This window comes from Aegilops tauschii, chromosome 2 (assembly GCF_002575655.3).
Source record: "Aegilops tauschii subsp. strangulata cultivar AL8/78 chromosome 2, Aet v6.0, whole genome shotgun sequence".
NCBI classification, from domain to species: Eukaryota; Viridiplantae; Streptophyta; class Magnoliopsida; order Poales; family Poaceae; genus Aegilops; species Aegilops tauschii.
In genome coordinates this window covers 379,662,200-379,684,451 of record NC_053036.3, presented here as the reverse complement: position 1 = coordinate 379,684,451, position 22,252 = coordinate 379,662,200, and the positions used below count along the sequence as shown (strand labels likewise).

The window sequence follows — 22,252 nt, the reverse complement described above, 5'->3', positions numbered from 1 at the left end:
TTCCCCATCGCCACGCTCATGACCCGGGACAAGGCCCCGGCCTGTCGTACCTCCACATCCTCTGCTCCTTCCCCATCGAGATGAGTTTCTGCCACCACTTGGGGCCTCCATGGCATCTCCCATGACGAACAGGGCCAAAGAACCGATGCAATCTGCCCCTGAGTTCTCTCGCAGCAAATACCGGGGCTAGGAAACCCTAGGGACTGCGCCTTGAGAAACCGTCCGGGGAGGGCACCGGTAAGCAAATGTCGGCCTGGGCCGGCGGAGTAGGTAAACCCTCATCGCCTTAATAAAGCTATATGTTGGTTTGTTTTAGGCGACTTGCCTAACTCGTTACCGTAATAAAGCTGTGCTTTAACCCTAAAAAAAGAAACGTCTGGTCACATGATGAGTGGACACCCGGGTTGCGGTACACACAAAAACGCACCCTTAGCCCAATACTGAGTCATGCAAGCCCAGTATGGTCCAGAGAGCTCAGCGCAAAATGCAGCCCGTATAACCAGGCGACCCACGCATCCAAACCCGGGCACGGCCCACTCTCGGGAGGCTTTATCTTTGCCCACTCCTGCACTTCCCCACCGCAGCTCATCTTCTCGTCCACTCCAAACCCTAGCCTCCTCCTCCTCTCGCCGCCGCCGCCGCCGCCATGGTAACGCCTTGTCGCTCGTTCCTTCCCCGTCAACTCGCTGTAGACTTGGTTCTTGTGCTTATCCATCTGGGCATCGTCCGGTGCTGTGTCTGTTCGTGCAGTCAGGGAGGAAGAAGACCCGCGAGCCCAAGGAGGAGAACGTGACGCTCGGCCCCGCCGTCCGCGAGGGGGAGCACGTCTTCGGCGTCGCGCACATCTTCGCCTCCTTCAACGACACCTTCATCGTAAGATCCCAAGGACACGCCGCCTTTCTTGCTGCTTTTCTGTTTACACCGCGGACCTGAAACTCTTGCCACATCTGGCTTCGCTGTCGCAGCATGTCACGGATCTGTCCGGGAGGGAGACGCTCGTCCGCATCACCGGTAATCACATCTCTTCTTATACTCCCCTTTACGAGCAAGGCGTGGTGGCTGATGTATAAATGATGGTGGTTTGTTTCTAATAAGCATCGTCTCGTACTGATAGAGATATGTTCGTTTGGAACAGCATATAGTCAAGTTTCATGATTTGGTATCACCTTGGAGGTTTTTAGATTGCTTTGTAAGCACGGCCCTTAAGATCCCCTCCCTTTTTATCCGTGGGAGCGTGTCGAGTCATAGCCATGCAAGATTGAAAACGAGGATCCGGCGAGTTTTTCTCTGGAACTTCTTCTCTTCCTGTTTTAGTTCTAGCTGTTTACATCATTTCATTGGGTTTCTTGTAGTGTATGTAGCCAGCAGGCAGCAGCTGCTTTATGCACTGCTCATGCTGTGTTCTTCACTCCTGCAACTCTTTGCAACATTAGATGGAGCTGCCTAAATTCTGGAAGTGAACATGCTTGATGTGACTATATTTCACCGAACCAAGTGCATATTGGCACTCCTGTAGTTGTATGTAAAAAATCAGCACGATGGTTGGTTCTTTGAAAAAACATTTCACTGAACCAACATTCTTGTTTGGTAGGTAGTATTGGTATTTTGTTTGTCAGTATGACGTAATGCCCACCTTTTTATTTAATGGAATTGATTCATGCAGAAACTCAATAGGGTATGTGAGCCAAATCTCCTTATCCGTTCACTATTTGACTATCCAGTTTGGGATCTGGGCGTTTTCTATTTATGTGAAAATTGTTGGTTCATATGTGAGGTTATCCTAGGTTAAACTTGAGCGAGATTGTTGAGCAATATTTGTCTTGCTTACTTCTTATGAACCTCCTCTTCTGATCATGATGCTGTCTTCCCTATTGAGTTTCATTTTTGATCCTATCAACCTTTTGTAAGCACCGCCCTTAAGATTGCCTCCCTTTTGTTCTGTGGGAGCGTGTCGAGTCATTGCTGTGCAAGATTCATATGAGGCTCTAGAGAGTTTTTCTCTGGAACTCAACTTCCAATTTGATTTATAGGTGTACTCATCTTGCCATTCAGTTTCTTGTGATGTATGGTCGGTATGAAGCAGATGTTCTCTGTCTTGCTTCTGCTGACTTCTACACCCTTGCAACTCTTTGTCAATTAAAATGGGGACGCCTAAATGTTGGAAGAACATGCTTTTGTTTGTTAGTACTTCTGAGTTACATTTGAAGATTTTAGATATTGGCTGTACAATATCTTCAGAACATTTCAGAAGTCTTTTTGAATATAACATATTAGTAGTAGAATATTCTATGTGTGGTCTCCTATTTGGTGGTTGAAGAAGTGAACTCAGTTCACCAAGGCTTGAATGGTTATTCTTGGCTATTATACCTGTTTAGCTATAACTTGCATCTGCCATGGCACTAAACAGTGATTGACTGTCGGTTCTTCTGTGATGCTCAACATCTATCAGTTTCTTTTTTACGTCTTACAAATTTGTGATGTACTAAAGAATTGCATTTTCAGGTGGCATGAAGGTCAAAGCTGATCGTGATGAATCATCCCCTTATGCAGCTATGCTTGCATCTCAGGATGTTGCTGTAAGATGTAAGGTACCAAAAAAGTTGATTTGTTGCATGATCAAGTATGGTGGTAGCCAAATTTGATGAATCCACTGATACATATGGTGATCCTCCCCCCCTGTTTAGGAGCTTGGAATTACTGCTCTGCACATTAAGCTCCGTGCTACTGGTGGAAACAAGACAAAAACTCCAGGTCCTGGTGCTCAAGCTGCGCTTAGAGCTCTTGCACGTTCTGGCATGAAGATTGGACGCATTGGTAAGCTTGTGATGCCCTTGTGTATGCTGTGTCTGTGCCATTTCATCTCATTAGCTTCTGGGAAAAAACTATTCTGCCATTCATTGCATTTGCAAGGCTTGTCTTAATTTTGTCTGGTAGTCAATAGTTCTTGAATTTGTCTGGTCACATGCTGGCTTGGTTTTTATATGTACTTATGTTTTGCTTGTCCTTCCTGTTCATACTATGTTTATGTTATGATCAATGTTGATTTAGTTTTGCCTTGGATGCCAGTTATCGTGATTTCAACCTTTTACATTTTCCAGTTTAGTTTATGATATCATACAGCGGATTAATCCATGATGTGTTTTTTTGCGTTGAGCAGAGGATGTTACCCCGGTCCCCACTGACAGCACCCGCCGGAAGGGTGGTAGAAGAGGAAGGAGGCTGTAATTCCATGCTCGTTCAAGGATGGAACAATACCAAGCTATCGATATCCTGTGTCTTGCAACTTGTTCTGTACTACTCCGTTTATGATGTTAAGTCAGATCTTGTGGATTTATAGATTTTGAGAGATATTGTGTTGCATGTTTAGAAAATGACCCTTTCCCCTCTTTTGAATCAAGTGGTTGCCATCTATTATAACCCTTTCTTTGCTATGGATTTTTACTTTTGCGTCTTGTTGTTGCTTGTTTCATGTGTCTAAAATTGACACACTGTTGTAGCTTCTGCGTCAACTAACCTGCAGTTCGCTTGCTAGCTCATTTTGATTGTGGGCTTGTTGAGTTGCTTTGCTAAATGGGCGGCCCATAAGATAGTCTACTTCGATGCATGCAATTAGCTCCCATGGGCCATGGCAGTACCCACGGGAATCACTCGACCGCGTCAGTGACATCCTTAGCCCTCTTCAACCCTAATTTATCTTCACCAACGACCGCTGTTCGTCTCCTTGCTCCACAGTTGTCCTTTTGATCGTGCAGTTTGGCGTGTTCTCGCTGGTTAGTGACCCGTGCCTGACTATTATGGCCTTATGGGATGTTACTTGCATGAGGGGAAGTCTGACAAAGTTATTGAACTATCATCCATTCGTAGGGTGCTGATTTTTACTCCCTCTGTTTCAAAATAGATGACCCAACTTCCAAGGTTTGAAACAAATTTTACTCAAGATATTATTCTCATCTCTAACGGTGACGGAGGTGCCATATGCAGTAAGGTTAGTTGAATACAATGAACTGAACAATCTCTTCACTAAACCTGTAAACAATACTATTCATTTGTAACAAATGAACCCAGCTCAGTAGAGCTGACACCATAGGACAATTGGTTCGTCCCTATACTCGACAGATTCAGATTAGTCTCTGCTGGACGGAGAAACCTTCATAAGCAGTGGGGTCAGTTGAGCCTAATGAATTTGGCAAATTTTTCACTAGATTGATTAAAAATTGAATTCGTTTGTAACAAATGAACCCGGCCGAGTAGAGTTGCCACCAGAACTATTGATCTAGCTTCGTCCGTGTCTGGCTAGGATCTCTGCTCGACCTATATCTTGCTAGAGAAAATTTTCTCTTGCTTATTCAAGATTCTGTGTGCTAAGCAAGTGGGGACAACTCAAATCTTTGCTTTCAGAGTGGATCAAGTCTTTCTATGTTAGCTTTGTGTCTCAGCGACATTGTCTTGACGGTGGAGGTTCTCTTGTGTGGAATAAGTGTTCACCTGGCTCCATCTCTATTCTCACATGATGTTCGTAGCCAACGTTAGAGAGCTAATGGTGTTTTGATTTCTCATATGTATTATTTTTCATATCGTGATCATATAGTCTTCTTCCTGGGTATCCCGACAATGAAGCAACCACTCGATTATCTGCTTTAAGTGGATGTGTCCCCGACCAAAGTGCTTTAAATGGTCTAATATTCTCACATCTTATGGTGGATCACTCACACGGCTATTTAGGCCCTGTTTGTTTGAGCTTAAACTTCAATTTTTCACTTTGATTTAAAAGCATAAAAAACTTCTAAATAGAGGCTTTTGCCTTATATTTGAGATTAGTCATTTTTGTACAACTATGTTTTTGTACGATTTCACTATAGGATGCTCAGAACAAAACCGCGAAACGATTGACAGAGCTTGAGAGCACATTTATGTAACTTTGTGACCTTCAATGTTCCTTGTCTTCTTTTTCAATCTACCACAACTTTACACTCTTTTTTTTTTGAAAAAGAGAGCTCCCTCTCATATTTCTATTAAAAAGAACCACAATGTCTTTGGTTACAACTAAGAAAGTGAAGAGATAAACGCCATTCGTCACTGAACTCTCGCGAGATGAGCACATTGGTCACACAAGTCTCAAAACGTGGAAAACGGGTCAGTTTGGTTTGCTATATGAGCAAACGGGTCACTCTCTTCTTTTGAGTCATTGGCGCAGCCCACGTGGCGTTGTGAGTCAGCGGTGTACATTTGCAAGAAAACCCCTAGAAAAAAAAAACATATGCAGTACCGACCCCCGCCAGCGCACTCCACCCCCAAACCCCGACCTTGCGACCTTGACGGCGGCTGGGTGCCCGTCGGCGGCAATGTCAACCCCGTTGGCTGCCTCCGTAGGTTGCGGCGGCGGAGAGGATGGCGAGGTAGCCGCCCCCCCTACAGTAGCCGCCGCGGCTGATGACGGCGATGAATCTGCGGGTACTGGCGGCGGCGGTGTTTGTGGTGAAGCCGTTCTCGGTGTGGCTGATGCCGGTGGTCGCGCTGGTGCTGAGCTTCTTCCTCGACGGCGATTTCCCTGGGATGATGCACCCGAGTATGGTAAGTTCTTCTCACTGATTCTCTTCCCCTTCGTTTGTGCTTTTTTTAGGTTCTTGAGATAAGTGGGTGATTTTAGGTTCAAAATTGGGGATTTTTTGTTAGATAAGTGGATGGTTTTAGGTTCAAAATTGGGGATTTTTTGTCAGTAAACAGATGAATTTGTACTTTTTTTGCAATGCAGGGGATTGTAGTGACTTATTTAGCTTAGTAATACATCACAATGGATGGTTCTGTGTTGTTGGATCGAACCGTGTTTACATGCAGGAATGAGTAGATGTTTTTGATGGCTGTGACAAGGGTACATTCTGCTGTGCTCTGGTGGATTGGATGATCAAGCAACTAGGATATGCTTTGCCATCCATGGGATTTCCAGTGTACTGGTTGGATCCAGGCAAAACAGTAGTAGATGGTTTGAGGGAGATGAACTTAGAAATGCATGCAAAATCTATGGCAGATTCAGCTTGTGCGAGAGGTGGCCACAATTTGCATGTTTATGTTGATCATGATAATGTTCTGGACAAACAACTTTGGGATGATGTTCTTCTGCAACCAGTTGAGCTACCTAGAGTGATAAGTCCTTGCAAGAAAGATATTGAGTCAGAGGACATACCAGCTAGCAAATTGATGCCTGCATTCAGTGAGCAAATGTTCAATATGATGTCAGGTGGATATCAAGATTTGTGCAACAACAACAGATCCATACCTGCTAGGAGGAACTTGAGTGCTAATTTTGTGAAAGAATAATTTTACATGGAAAAGAAAGGGAAGGAGAATATGTTTCCTCAGGTTGTACAGCAAGAAGAAGAATTTGCTGCTGTTAGAGGAGAAGAATTAGCTGGTGTGCAAAAAGAAGATTTTGCTGCTATGGAAGAAGAAGATTTTCCTGCTATGGAAGAAGAAGATTTTGCTGCTATGCAAGAAGAAGATTTTGCTGCTATGCAAGAAGAAGATTATGGTGATGAGAGTGCAGAAGAAGAGTGTGGCTATGCATCAGACTCAAGTATTGATCCAGATTTTGCAAATTCTGACTATGATTTTGAAGCTGGAGATGACACCTTGTTTGATGAAAATGTTGACACTTCTGTCGTAGATGACATAATAGCTGCAACTAGGAAAGTTGTGAAAGAAGATGCAAATGGTGATGATCCAGATGTTGTTGATACAGAGAAATTAGAGCTCCCAGATAGAGTGAAGACAGGACAAAATTTGATTTTCCAGCTTTCAACAAATTGACAGACATGGAAGACCCAACATTTAAACTTGGCATGGTCTTTTCAAACCCTACAGAATTAACAAATGCTTTGTCCATGTACATAGTGAAGAACAGAGTAAAAATAAAGAAGACAAGGAACAATGCTACCAGAATTGACGCAAAATGTGTTGAAGGCTGCCCTTGGAGAATGATTGCTGTTAAAGATACCAGAGTTGAGTGCATGCTGATAAAGACATATGTTGGAGAGCATACTTGTGAGAGGGTGTGGGAAGTGAAAGAGTTGACAGCTCCATTGCTAGCTGGAAAATTTGTTGAAGATTTCAGAGATGACCCAAAGATGAGTTTGACAGCTTTTTAGAACAAAGTTCAGAAACAGTACAACATGAAGCCAAACAGATTTAAGTTGGCAAGACCTAGGTTGTCATGTCTGAAAAAGATAAGAGGAGATGAAGAGGCCCAATATGGACAGCTTTGGGACTATGGACATGAGCTAAGGAGAGCAAACCCAGGCACTACTTTCTTCTTGAAAAGGATGGGTGAAACATTGAGCACTTTGTACTTATGTCTGGATGCTTGTAAAAGAGGATGGCTACTTGGTTGTAGGCCCATTATTTGTCTTGATGGAACACACATAAGGACCAAATATGGTGGACAGATATTGACAGCAATTGGAGTAGATCCCAATGACTGCATCTACCCAATTGCAATGGCTGTCGTAGAGGTGGAGTGCCATGCCAGCTGGAAGTGGTTTCTTACTAATTTGAAAAATGACCTAAACATCATTAACACATCAACTATCTCTATAATGAGTGATAAGCAGAAGGTGTGGTGAAAATTAAAAAATTCCTTATATGTATGTGATTACAATACTGTATCTTCTGTCTTAGCATAACATAGTTGTTGTTTGTTGTGATGTAGGGTTTGATTAGAGCAGTCAGAGAATTGTTCCCTGACTCTGAACATAGATTTTGTGTCAGACATCTCTACTAGAACCTGAACCAGCTTCACAAGGGAGAAACAGTAAAGAATCACTTGTGGGCATGTGCAAGGTCAAGCAACACTACAAGATGGCAGCAAAACATGGACAGGTTCAAGGCAGATTGTCCTGAAGCACATGCTTGGTTAGATGAAAAGAAGACATCTGAGTATTGCAGAGCTTTCTTCAGTGATTTTGTCAAATGTGACATACTTACAAACAATTCTTGTGAAGTTTTCAATAAGTAATTATCTTACCTTCTTCTCTTTACTATTGCTTATTAAATGTCTACTGCTTACTTCTGTTTATGGACCTGCCTACTAATTAGGTGGATATTAGAAGCTAGAGAGCTACCTGTCCTGTCTATGTTGGAGAACATTGCTTGCAAGATAGGGACAAGATATAACAAAATGCAAAAGGATGCTCTACAGAAGTGGACTGGTCAGATTTGCCCAAAGATTAGACAAAAAGTTCAGAAAAATGCAGATTATGCAGCAAACTACTTTGCTACTGAATATGGAAAGTCAACTTTCAAAGTTCTTAGCAATGGTGTTAGTTACATTGTAGAGCTAAACATGAGAGCTTACACTTGTAGAAGATGGCAGCTAACTGGCATTCCATGCAACCATGCAATAGCTTGTTGTAGGCATGAGAGGATTAAGCCTGAACAGATGGTATGTAGTAGCTATTCTTTGAATGCTTTCATGCAAGCTTATGGTCCTGTGGTGAAGCCAGTTAGAGATAAGTCAGAATGGGAGCATGTTAATGGCCCAGTAGTAAAACCTCCATTTTATGAGAAGGTTGTTGGCAGGCCCTCAAGCAAAAAAAGAAGAAAAGGTCCTGAAGAAAATGAGGATGGTACAAAGTTGACCAAACATGGGGTCACTATTCATTGTGGATATTGTGGAAATGCAGGCCATAACAAGAAAGGATGCCCTAGATTGGAAGAGATTGCAAGGGCAGAAGCAGCAACAACACAAGCAGCAGCAACAGGAGCAGCACAAGCACCACAAACCCAAACAGAGGACAGCTCACAGGAGCAACAACAACAAAGAACAAAGAGAAGGAGAAGAAGAACTGTGGAAGAGCAAGTGGGCATTCCAACCTCCATGCCAAACCCAAACAGAGGCCCTACAATGGTTGATGAAAATGGATATGCTGATATTCCTGAGATACTAGAGGTAATATGCAGCTATACTTACAAATAATTCCAGTTTGTATAGGCAGTACTAACTAATTTTGTATTGTTTTGATCAGCACATTGAGCATGTACAACTAGACCCTAGGAAAGATCCTATCAATGTGAAAGAATCTATGATATCTCAGCTAGCACATGAGGTGAAGACCAAATTCTTATAATAAAGTACTTGTAACTTGTTCTCTTTTGTTCTTCCAATAAAACAGAGTTATGTCATTCATAAAATGCAGGCGCCAAAAATTGTCATTGAAGAAATAAAGCCATTCCCTAGTGAATCAGCTTTTGTTGCACAATATAGAGCTAACATTCCACTACCAAGGACATCAACAGTCACAGCACAGGTTTTGAGAGCTCAAGCAAGGGACAGGTCAGGAAGAAGAAGAGAAGCTAGAGCTGCAGCTAGTGCAATTAACAGGAATGCAAACACAGCTGGCACAAGCAACAATGCAGCAGGTGTTGGAGGATTTCAGTATCTTCTGTTTGGACAGAGAGGAGAAGGTGCACCTACAAGAGGAAGAAGGGGAGGAAGGGGAGGAAGAAGAGGTAGAACAGGACCAACATATGAAGAGGAGATCAACAATACACAATCAGCACCACAAGACTGAGATCATGCTGTAATTCAGTAATGTAGTAGTTTCAAAATGAACTTGATGTAGTTCCAAAATGAACTTGTTCTTTTAGTACTGTCATGTGTAGTTACTTTTGGCACAACTAATCCTTTTGGATGAATTTGTTCTTTTAGTACTGAGGAATTTTAGTACTGCTCTGTGTAGTTCTAAAATGAACTCTTTCTTTTAGTACTGTTCTGTACTTTTGTTAAATGAGATATCTCTTGTCAAATAAATTGCATATACTAGTAGTGCAACAACAATTGAATTTCATGCAACATCCTCACATCAGTCACACATCATAAATAGATCTCTTACAATAGTCTTACAGACATATGCTCACATTGGCACACAACAAACATACATTATACATTGCTGAATAAAAGAGATGCAACATCTCTGTCTCATCTACATCCTGAACAGAGCACCTGCACGGCCATCGGACCCTGGCCCTGCAAAACCATGTCCAACACCAATGTATGCCCTCTCTGCACCATCTATTGTACCAGGATGACATGTGAAATTGTGACACCGAGCGCTGTTCGATTCTTCGTCATAGTCATAAGCAGGCGGCAACTCTGTTAAGATAGGGCTGTGATCTATAACTTTCAGAACATGGATCTTCAGAAAATGAACAACTGTTGGCTTCTCATCTTTCAGACGACTATATAGTAGGCGGTGAAATTGGCACGTCAAAGTCAGAGGTTGGGTAATCTTGTCGTAATTCAGGCTCTGGCAGCTCCACTTCATATAATTTAGGCAATTTGTTTGGGTTCTTCATCCATGCTTCAACAACGACGAAGCACCGATCAGTGGGCTTCAACATCTTAACGAGATCGCCGCCGAGACTGTTAACAAGGTTGGTAACGAACTCGACCTCCCAAGCCTCTTGCGGGAGCCCATCAAAGCTCAACCTTGTCAAAAACTTCATAGACGACTCCTCGCCACCCATCCCACGATGCCACCGGCAAAACTGGATTGTCTCGCCGCCGACCGTAAGCTTGCGGGAGTGGTAGATGAGCACGCGAGTGCAGTCGTCGCCGGACCGAAACCGTACAAGAAAATCCGCCGGAGGCGAACATACCTCAACCATGACGTCGTCGCGGCGGATGCCGCATTGCGCCTCCAAAGCCGCAACCACCTGTGCCGGCGACACGGGAGGCCGGTTCCCTTCCACTGTACCCACCAGGGCACGACCGCGTAGCTTCTCCTCCAGCCGGTACATCCCAGCCGTGCGCCTCAGCACACAGCGACCGACCTCAGGCCGCAACTCCAGCTCGCCGCGCCTCCAGCCCTCCGCCGGGAAGAAGATACTACCCTCCCTGTTCTCCGGCCGCCAGCTCTCTCCCTCATACTGGTCCATCTCGAGCGAGGTGACGACAACGGCGACGGCTGTGGCAGATCTGGAGAGAGGCGAAGGTGAGATCGAGAGAGAGCTGAATTGGGGATTTTGACCAGGGAGGGGATGCACAATTTGCAAAAAATACCTTCACAATTATCCTGACAGTGGGCCATACGCTGAGTCAGCAAGCCACGTCGGCCCCGTAACGGCTCGCAACAGGGAAGTGACACATTCGCTCATAAAGCAAACCAAACTGACCAATTCTCCACATTTTGAGACTTGAGTGACCAATGTGCTCATCTCGTGAGAGTTCAGTGACGAACTCAAGGGACAAATCATCATCCCTGTAAATAGCAAGACCTCCACTTCTACCATTACTACCCACTGTATAGCTTCTACTAAAGCTAAAAGAAAAGGCTAGATTCCTAGCATGAGTCCCTCCAACTCGAGTTTCTTGCACACAGAGCACGAAGGGGGCAAATCGTTGCACTAGCGTGCGTAGCTCTCGAACTGTCGAATCGTTGCCAATCCCGCAATAGTTCCACTTATGATATTCATGATGACCGGTGGCGCTCCAGCTCGGAGCCCGCCAAATTCTTCTCGATCTCCATATCAGCAGCCTTTGACTTGGACGACGAGGCTCCGTGCTTGGTTTCCTTACTCTCCCACCGTGACAAATATCCAGGAGGGGATGGTGGCACCGAACCACCAGCTATTCCTCCTCCAGAATCAACATCACGTCCCTTCTGTCCAATCCCTTCCCCATCGCCACGCTCATGACCCGGGACAAGGCCCCGGCCTGTCGTACCTCCACATCCTCTGCTCCTTCCCCATCGAGATGAGTTTCTGCCACCACTTGGGGCCTCCATGGCATCTCCCATGACGAACAGGGCCAAAGAACCGATGCAATCTGCCCCTGAGTTCTCTCGCAGCAAATACCGGGGCTAGGAAACCCTAGGGACTGCGCCTTGAGAAACCGTCCGGGGAGGGCACCGGTAAGCAAATGTCGGCCTGGGCCGGCGGAGTAGGTAAACCCTCATCGCCTTAATAAAGCTATATGTTGGTTTGTTTTAGGCGACTTGCCTAACTCGTTACCGTAATAAAGCTGTGCTTTAACCCTAAAAAAAGAAACGTCTGGTCACATGATGAGTGGACACCCGGGTTGCGGTACACACAAAAACGCACCCTTAGCCCAATACTGAGTCATGCAAGCCCAGTATGGTCCAGAGAGCTCAGCGCAAAATGCAGCCCGTATAACCAGGCGACCCACGCATCCAAACCCGGGCACGGCCCACTCTCGGGAGGCTTTATCTTTGCCCACTCCTGCACTTCCCCACCGCAGCTCATCTTCTCGTCCACTCCAAACCCTAGCCTCCTCCTCCTCTCGCCGCCGCCGCCGCCGCCATGGTAACGCCTTGTCGCTCGTTCCTTCCCCGTCAACTCGCTGTAGACTTGGTTCTTGTGCTTATCCATCTGGGCATCGTCCGGTGCTGTGTCTGTTCGTGCAGTCAGGGAGGAAGAAGACCCGCGAGCCCAAGGAGGAGAACGTGACGCTCGGCCCCGCCGTCCGCGAGGGGGAGCACGTCTTCGGCGTCGCGCACATCTTCGCCTCCTTCAACGACACCTTCATCGTAAGATCCCAAGGACACGCCGCCTTTCTTGCTGCTTTTCTGTTTACACCGCGGACCTGAAACTCTTGCCACATCTGGCTTCGCTGTCGCAGCATGTCACGGATCTGTCCGGGAGGGAGACGCTCGTCCGCATCACCGGTAATCACATCTCTTCTTATACTCCCCTTTACGAGCAAGGCGTGGTGGCTGATGTATAAATGATGGTGGTTTGTTTCTAATAAGCATCGTCTCGTACTGATAGAGATATGTTCGTTTGGAACAGCATATAGTCAAGTTTCATGATTTGGTATCACCTTGGAGGTTTTTAGATTGCTTTGTAAGCACGGCCCTTAAGATCCCCTCCCTTTTTATCCGTGGGAGCGTGTCGAGTCATAGCCATGCAAGATTGAAAACGAGGATCCGGCGAGTTTTTCTCTGGAACTTCTTCTCTTCCTGTTTTAGTTCTAGCTGTTTACATCATTTCATTGGGTTTCTTGTAGTGTATGTAGCCAGCAGGCAGCAGCTGCTTTATGCACTGCTCATGCTGTGTTCTTCACTCCTGCAACTCTTTGCAACATTAGATGGAGCTGCCTAAATTCTGGAAGTGAACATGCTTGATGTGACTATATTTCACCGAACCAAGTGCATATTGGCACTCCTGTAGTTGTATGTAAAAAATCAGCACGATGGTTGGTTCTTTGAAAAAACATTTCACTGAACCAACATTCTTGTTTGGTAGGTAGTATTGGTATTTTGTTTGTCAGTATGACGTAATGCCCACCTTTTTATTTAATGGAATTGATTCATGCAGAAACTCAATAGGGTATGTGAGCCAAATCTCCTTATCCGTTCACTATTTGACTATCCAGTTTGGGATCTGGGCGTTTTCTATTTATGTGAAAATTGTTGGTTCATATGTGAGGTTATCCTAGGTTAAACTTGAGCGAGATTGTTGAGCAATATTTGTCTTGCTTACTTCTTATGAACCTCCTCTTCTGATCATGATGCTGTCTTCCCTATTGAGTTTCATTTTTGATCCTATCAACCTTTTGTAAGCACCGCCCTTAAGATTGCCTCCCTTTTGTTCTGTGGGAGCGTGTCGAGTCATTGCTGTGCAAGATTCATATGAGGCTCTAGAGAGTTTTTCTCTGGAACTCAACTTCCAATTTGATTTATAGGTGTACTCATCTTGCCATTCAGTTTCTTGTGATGTATGGTCGGTATGAAGCAGATGTTCTCTGTCTTGCTTCTGCTGACTTCTACACCCTTGCAACTCTTTGTCAATTAAAATGGGGACGCCTAAATGTTGGAAGAACATGCTTTTGTTTGTTAGTACTTCTGAGTTACATTTGAAGATTTTAGATATTGGCTGTACAATATCTTCAGAACATTTCAGAAGTCTTTTTGAATATAACATATTAGTAGTAGAATATTCTATGTGTGGTCTCCTATTTGGTGGTTGAAGAAGTGAACTCAGTTCACCAAGGCTTGAATGGTTATTCTTGGCTATTATACCTGTTTAGCTATAACTTGCATCTGCCATGGCACTAAACAGTGATTGACTGTCGGTTCTTCTGTGATGCTCAACATCTATCAGTTTCTTTTTTACGTCTTACAAATTTGTGATGTACTAAAGAATTGCATTTTCAGGTGGCATGAAGGTCAAAGCTGATCGTGATGAATCATCCCCTTATGCAGCTATGCTTGCATCTCAGGATGTTGCTGTAAGATGTAAGGTACCAAAAAAGTTGATTTGTTGCATGATCAAGTATGGTGGTAGCCAAATTTGATGAATCCACTGATACATATGGTGATCCTCCCCCCCTGTTTAGGAGCTTGGAATTACTGCTCTGCACATTAAGCTCCGTGCTACTGGTGGAAACAAGACAAAAACTCCAGGTCCTGGTGCTCAAGCTGCGCTTAGAGCTCTTGCACGTTCTGGCATGAAGATTGGACGCATTGGTAAGCTTGTGATGCCCTTGTGTATGCTGTGTCTGTGCCATTTCATCTCATTAGCTTCTGGGAAAAAACTATTCTGCCATTCATTGCATTTGCAAGGCTTGTCTTAATTTTGTCTGGTAGTCAATAGTTCTTGAATTTGTCTGGTCACATGCTGGCTTGGTTTTTATATGTACTTATGTTTTGCTTGTCCTTCCTGTTCATACTATGTTTATGTTATGATCAATGTTGATTTAGTTTTGCCTTGGATGCCAGTTATCGTGATTTCAACCTTTTACATTTTCCAGTTTAGTTTATGATATCATACAGCGGATTAATCCATGATGTGTTTTTTTGCGTTGAGCAGAGGATGTTACCCCGGTCCCCACTGACAGCACCCGCCGGAAGGGTGGTAGAAGAGGAAGGAGGCTGTAATTCCATGCTCGTTCAAGGATGGAACAATACCAAGCTATCGATATCCTGTGTCTTGCAACTTGTTCTGTACTACTCCGTTTATGATGTTAAGTCAGATCTTGTGGATTTATAGATTTTGAGAGATATTGTGTTGCATGTTTAGAAAATGACCCTTTCCCCTCTTTTGAATCAAGTGGTTGCCATCTATTATAACCCTTTCTTTGCTATGGATTTTTACTTTTGCGTCTTGTTGTTGCTTGTTTCATGTGTCTAAAATTGACACACTGTTGTAGCTTCTGCGTCAACTAACCTGCAGTTCGCTTGCTAGCTCATTTTGATTGTGGGCTTGTTGAGTTGCTTTGCTAAATGGGCGGCCCATAAGATAGTCTACTTCGATGCATGCAATTAGCTCCCATGGGCCATGGCAGTACCCACGGGAATCACTCGACCGCGTCAGTGACATCCTTAGCCCTCTTCAACCCTAATTTATCTTCACCAACGACCGCTGTTCGTCTCCTTGCTCCACAGTTGTCCTTTTGATCGTGCAGTTTGGCGTGTTCTCGCTGGTTAGTGACCCGTGCCTGACTATTATGGCCTTATGGGATGTTACTTGCATGAGGGGAAGTCTGACAAAGTTATTGAACTATCATCCATTCGTAGGGTGCTGATTTTTACTCCCTCTGTTTCAAAATAGATGACCCAACTTCCAAGGTTTGAAACAAATTTTACTCAAGATATTATTCTCATCTCTAACGGTGACGGAGGTGCCATATGCAGTAAGGTTAGTTGAATACAATGAACTGAACAATCTCTTCACTAAACCTGTAAACAATACTATTCATTTGTAACAAATGAACCCAGCTCAGTAGAGCTGACACCATAGGACAATTGGTTCGTCCCTATACTCGACAGATTCAGATTAGTCTCTGCTGGACGGAGCAACCTTCATAAGCAGTGGGGTCAGTTGAGCCTAATGAATTTGGCAAATTTTTCACTAGATTGATTAAAAATTGAATTCGTTTGTAACAAATGAACCCGGCCGAGTAGAGTTGCCACCAGAACTATTGATCTAGCTTCGTCCGTGTCTGGCTAGGATCTCTGCTCGACCTATATCTTGCTAGAGAAAATTTTCTCTTGCTTATTCAAGATTCTGTGTGCTAAGCAAGTGGGGACAACTCAAATCTTTGCTTTCAGAGTGGATCAAGTCTTTCTATGTTAGCTTTGTGTCTCAGCGACATTGTCTTGACGGTGGAGGTTCTCTTGTGTGGAATAAGTGTTCACCTGGCTCCATCTCTATTCTCACATGATGTTCGTAGCCAACGTTAGAGAGCTAATGGTGTTTTGATTTCTCATATGTATTATTTTTCATATCGTGATCATATAGTCTTCTTCCTGGGTATCCCGACAATGAAGCAACCACTCGATTATCTGCTTTAAGTGGATGTGTCCCCGACCAAAGTGCTTTAAATGGTCTAATATTCTCACATCTTATGGTGGATCACTCACACGGCTATTTAGGCCCTGTTTGTTTGAGCTTAAACTTCAATTTTTCACTTTGATTTAAAAGCATAAAAAACTTCTAAATAGAGGCTTTTGCCTTATATTTGAGATTAGTCATTTTTGTACAACTATGTTTTTGTACGATTTCACTATAGGATGCTCAGAACAAAACCGCGAAACGATTGACAGAGCTTGAGAGCACATTTATGTAACTTTGTGACCTTCAATGTTCCTTGTCTTCTTTTTCAATCTACCACAACTTTACACTCTTTTTTTTTTGAAAAAGAGAGCTCCCTCTCATATTTCTATTAAAAAGAACCACAATGTCTTTGGTTACAACTAAGAAAGTGAAGAGATAAACGCCATTCGTCACTGAACTCTCGCGAGATGAGCACATTGGTCACACAAGTCTCAAAACGTGGAAAACGGGTCAGTTTGGTTTGCTATATGAGCAAACGGGTCACTCTCTTCTTTTGAGTCATTGGCGCAGCCCACGTGGCGTTGTGAGTCAGCGGTGTACATTTGCAAGAAAACCCCTAGAAAAAAAAAACATATGCAGTACCGACCCCCGCCAGCGCACTCCACCCCCAAACCCCGACCTTGCGACCTTGACGGCGGCTGGGTGCCCGTCGGCGGCAATGTCAACCCCGTTGGCTGCCTCCGTAGGTTGCGGCGGCGGAGAGGATGGCGAGGTAGCCGCCCCCCCTACAGTAGCCGCCGCGGCTGATGACGGCGATGAATCTGCGGGTACTGGCGGCGGCGGTGTTTGTGGTGAAGCCGTTCTCGGTGTGGCTGATGCCGGTGGTCGCGCTGGTGCTGAGCTTCTTCCTCGACGGCGATTTCCCTGGGATGATGCACCCGAGTATGGTAAGTTCTTCTCACTGATTCTCTTCCCCTTCGTTTGTGCTTTTTTTAGGTTCTTGAGATAAGTGGGTGATTTTAGGTTCAAAATTGGGGATTTTTTGTTAGATAAGTGGATGGTTTTAGGTTCAAAATTGGGGATTTTTTGTCAGTAAACAGATGAATTTGTACTTTTTTTGCAATGCAGGGGATTGTAGTGACTTATTTAGCTTAGTAATACATCACAATGGATGGTTCTGTGTTGTTGGATCGAACCGTGTTTACATGCAGGAATGAGTAGATGTTTTTGATGGCTGTGACAAGGGTACATTCTGCTGTGCTCTGGTGGATTGGATGATCAAGCAACTAGGATATGCTTTGCCATCCATGGGATTTCCAGTGTACTGGTTGGATCCAGGCAAAACAGTAGTAGATGGTTTGAGGGAGATGAACTTAGAAATGCATGCAAAATCTATGGCAGATTCAGCTTGTGCGAGAGGTGGCCACAATTTGCATGTTTATGTTGATCATGATAATGTTCTGGACAAACAACTTTGGGATGATGTTCTTCTGCAACCAGTTGAGCTACCTAGAGTGATAAGTCCTTGCAAGAAAGATATTGAGTCAGAGGACATACCAGCTAGCAAATTGATGCCTGCATTCAGTGAGCAAATGTTCAATATGATGTCAGGTGGATATCAAGATTTGTGCAACAACAACAGATCCATACCTGCTAGGAGGAACTTGAGTGCTAATTTTGTGAAAGAATAATTTTACATGGAAAAGAAAGGGAAGGAGAATATGTTTCCTCAGGTTGTACAGCAAGAAGAAGAATTTGCTGCTGTTAGAGGAGAAGAATTAGCTGGTGTGCAAAAAGAAGATTTTGCTGCTATGGAAGAAGAAGATTTTCCTGCTATGGAAGAAGAACATTTTGCTGCTATGCAAGAAGAAGATTTTGCTGCTATGCAAGAAGAAGATTATGGTGATGAGAGTGCAGAAGAAGAGTGTGGCTATGCATCAGACTCAAGTATTGATCCAGATTTTGCAAATTCTGACTATGATTTTGAAGCTGGAGATGACACCTTGTTTGATGAAAATGTTGACACTTCTGTCGTAGATGACATAATAGCTGCAACTAGGAAAGTTGTGAAAGAAGATGCAAATGGTGATGATCCAGATGTTGTTGATACAGAGAAATTAGAGCTCCCAGATAGAGTGAAGACAGGACAAAATTTGATTTTCCAGCTTTCAACAAATTGACAGACATGGAAGACCCAACATTTAAACTTGGCATGGTCTTTTCAAACCCTACAGAATTAACAAATGCTTTGTCCATGTACATAGTGAAGAACAGAGTAAAAATAAAGAAGACAAGGAACAATGCTACCAGAATTGACGCAAAATGTGTTGAAGGCTGCCCTTGGAGAATGATTGCTGTTAAAGATACCAGAGTTGAGTGCATGCTGATAAAGACATATGTTGGAGAGCATACTTGTGAGAGGGTGTGGGAAGTGAAAGAGTTGACAGCTCCATTGCTAGCTGGAAAATTTGTTGAAGATTTCAGAGATGACCCAAAGATGAGTTTGACAGCTTTTCAGAACAAAGTTCAGAAACAGTACAACATGAAGCCAAACAGATTTAAGTTGGCAAGACCTAGGTTGTCATGTCTGAAAAAGATAAGAGGAGATGAAGAGGCCCAATATGGACAGCTTTGGGACTATGGACATGAGCTAAGGAGAGCAAACCCAGGCACTACTTTCTTCTTGAAAAGGATGGGTGAAACATTGAGCACTTTGTACTTATGTCTGGATGCTTGTAAAAGAGGATGGCTACTTGGTTGTAGGCCCATTATTTGTCTTGATGGAACACACATAAGGACCAAATATGGTGGACAGATATTGACAGCAATTGGAGTAGATCCCAATGACTGCATCTACCCAATTGCAATGGCTGTCGTAGAGGTGGAGTGCCATGCCAGCTGGAAGTGGTTTCTTACTAATTTGAAAAATGACCTAAACATCATTAACACATCAACTATCTCTATAATGAGTGATAAGCAGAAGGTGTGGTGAAAATTAAAAAATTCCTTATATGTATGTGATTACAATACTGTATCTTCTGTCTTAGCATAACATAGTTGTTGTTTGTTGTGATGTAGGGTTTGATTAGAGCAGTCAGAGAATTGTTCCCTGACTCTGAACATAGATTTTGTGTCAGACATCTCTACCAGAACCTGAACCAGCTTCACAAGGGAGAAACAGTAAAGAATCACTTGTGGGCATGTGCAAGGTCAAGCAACACTACAAGATGGCAGCAAAACATGGACAGGTTCAAGGCAGATTGTCCTGAAGCACATGCTTGGTTAGATGAAAAGAAGCCATCTGAGTATTGCAGAGCTTTCTTCAGTGATTTTGTCAAATGTGACATACTTACAAACAATTCTTGTGAAGTTTTCAATAAGTAATTATCTTACCTTCTTCTCTTTACTATTGCTTATTAAATGTCTACTGCTTACTTCTGTTTATGGACCTGCCTACTAATTAGGTGGATATTAGAAGCTAGAGAGCTACCTGTCCTGTCTATGTTGGAGAACATTGCTTGCAAGATAGGGACAAGATATAACAAAATGCAAAAGGATGCTCTACAGAAGTGGACTGGTCAGATTTGCCCAAAGATTAGACAAAAAGTTCAGAAAAATGCAGATTATGCAGCAAACTGCTTTGCTACTGAATATGGAAAGTCAACTTTCAAAGTTCTTAGCAATGGTGTTAGTTACATTGTAGAGCTAAACATGAGAGCTTGCACTTGTAGAAGATGGCAGCTAACTGGCATTCCATGCAACCATGCAATAGCTTGTTGTAGGCATGAGAGGATTAAGCCTGAACAGATGGTATGTAGTAGCTATTCTTTGAATGCTTTCATGCAAGCTTATGGTCCTGTGGTGAAGCCAGTTAGAGATAAGTCAGAATGGGAGCATGTTAATGGCCCAGTAGTAAAACCTCCATTTTATGAGAAGGTTGTTGGCAGGCCCTCAAGCAAAAAAAGAAGAAAAGGTCCTGAAGAAAATGAGGATGGTACAAAGTTGACCAAACATGGGGTCACTATTCATTGTGGATATTGTGGAAATGCAGGCCATAACAAGAAAGGATGCCCTAGATTGAAAGAGATTGCAAGGGCAGAAGCAGCAACAACACAAGCAGCAGCAACAGGAGCAGCACAAGCACCACAAACCCAAACAGAGGACAGCTCACAGGAGCAACAACAACAAAGAACAAAGAGAAGGAGAAGAAGAACTGTGGAAGAGCAAGTGGGCATTCCAACCTCCATGCCAAACCCAAACAGAGTCCCTACAATGATTGATGAAAATGGATATGCTGATATTCCTGAGATACTAGAGGTAATATGCAGCTATACTTACAAATAATTCCAGTTTGTATAGGCAGTACTAACTAATTTTGTATTGTTTTGATCAGCACATTGAGCATGTACAACTAGACCCTAGGAAAGATCCTAGCAATGTGAAAGAATCTATGATATCTCAGCTAGCACATGAGGTGAAGACCAAATTCTTATAATAAAGTACTTGTAACTTGTTCTCTTTTGTTCTTCCAATAAAACAGAGTTATGTCATTCATAAAATGCAGGCGCCAAAAATTGTCATTGAAGAAATAAAGCCATTCCCTAGTGAATCAGCTTTTGTTGCACAATATAGAGCTAACGTTCCACCACCAAGGACATCAACAGTCACAGCACAGGTTTTGAGAGCTCAAGCAAGGGACAGGTCAGGAAGAAGAAGAGAAGCTAGAGCTGCAGCTAGTGCAATTAACAGGAATGCAAACACAGCTGGCACAAGCAACAATGCAGCAGGTGTTGGAGGATTTCAGTATCTTCTGTTTGGACAGAGAGGAGGAGGTGCACCTACAAGAGGAAGAAGGGGAGGAAGGGGAGGAAGAAGAGGTAGAACAGGACCAACATATGAAGAGGAGATCAACAATACACAATCAGCACCACAAGACTGAGATCATGCTGTAATTCAGTAATGTAGTAGTTTCAAAATGAACTTGATGTAGTTCCAAAATGAACTTGTTCTTTTAGTACTGTCATGTGTAGTTACTTTTGGCACAACTAATCCTTTTGGATGAATTTGTTCTTTTAGTACTGAGGAATTTTAGTACTGCTCTGTGTAGTTCCAAAACGAACTCTTTCTTTTAGTACTGTTCTGTACTTTTGTTAAATGAGATATCTCTTGTCAAATAAATTGCATATACTAGTAGTGCAACAACAATTGAATTTCATGCAACATCCTCACATCAGTCACACATCATAAATAGATCTCTTACAATAGTCTTACAGACATATGCTCACATTGGCACACAACAAACATACATTATACATTGCTGAATAAAAGAGATGCAACATCTCTGTCTCATCTACATCCTGAACAGAGCACCTGCACGGCCATCGGACCCTGGCCCTGCAAAACCATGTCCACCACCAATGTATGCCCTCTCTGCACCATCTATTGTACCAGGATGACATGTGAAAGTGTGACACCGAGCACTGTTCGATTCTTCGTCATAGTCATAAGCAGGCGGCAACTCTGTTAAGATAGGGCTGTGATCTATAACTTTCAGAACATGGATCTTCAGAAAATGAACAACTGTTGGCTTCTCATCTTTCAGACGACTATATAGTAGGCGGTGAAATTGGCACGTCAGAGTCAGAGGTTGGGTAATCTTGTCGTAATTCAGGCTCTGGCAGCTCCACTTCATATAATTTAGGAAATTTGTTTGGGTTCTTCATCCATGCTTCAACAACGACGAAGCACCGATCAGTGGGCTTCAACATCTTAACGAGATCGCCGCCGAGACTGTTAACAAGGTTGGTAACGAACTCGACCTCCCAAGCCTCTTGCGGGAGCCCATCAAAGCTCAACCTTGTCAAAAACTTCATAGACGACTCCTCGCCACCCATCCCACGATGCCACCGGCAAAACTGGATTGTCTCGCCGCCGACCGTAAGCTTGCGGGAGTGGTAGATGA

At 43.5% G+C, this 22,252-nt stretch overlaps 2 protein-coding genes across 3 annotated transcripts; both read left to right on the top strand.

Annotated features, from left to right (window-relative positions):
* The first annotated feature begins 463 nt into the window (after positions 1–463).
* LOC141020566 (small ribosomal subunit protein uS11y) lies at positions 464–3,417 on the top strand. Its single transcript, XM_073508620.1, has 6 exons — positions 464–649; positions 751–873; positions 966–1,011; positions 2,503–2,588; positions 2,685–2,814; positions 3,158–3,417. The coding sequence occupies exons 1-6, from the start codon at positions 647–649 to the stop codon at positions 3,223–3,225; spliced, it is 456 nt and encodes a 151-aa protein (XP_073364721.1). The 5' UTR covers positions 464–646; the 3' UTR covers positions 3,226–3,417.
* Positions 3,418–12,098: 8,681 nt separating this feature from the next.
* LOC141041691 (small ribosomal subunit protein uS11y) lies at positions 12,099–15,083 on the top strand. 2 transcript variants are annotated; one of them, XM_073508619.1, is made up of 6 exons: positions 12,130–12,315; positions 12,417–12,539; positions 12,632–12,677; positions 14,169–14,254; positions 14,351–14,480; positions 14,824–15,083. In XM_073508619.1, the coding sequence occupies exons 1-6, from the start codon at positions 12,313–12,315 to the stop codon at positions 14,889–14,891; spliced, it is 456 nt and encodes a 151-aa protein (XP_073364720.1). In that variant the 5' UTR covers positions 12,130–12,312; the 3' UTR covers positions 14,892–15,083. The 2 variants fall into 2 exon arrangements, with proteins under 2 accessions (XP_073364719.1, XP_073364720.1); XM_073508618.1 differs by having other exon boundaries at positions 12,099–12,315; positions 12,417–12,677.
* The last annotated feature ends 7,169 nt before the right edge of the window (positions 15,084–22,252 follow it).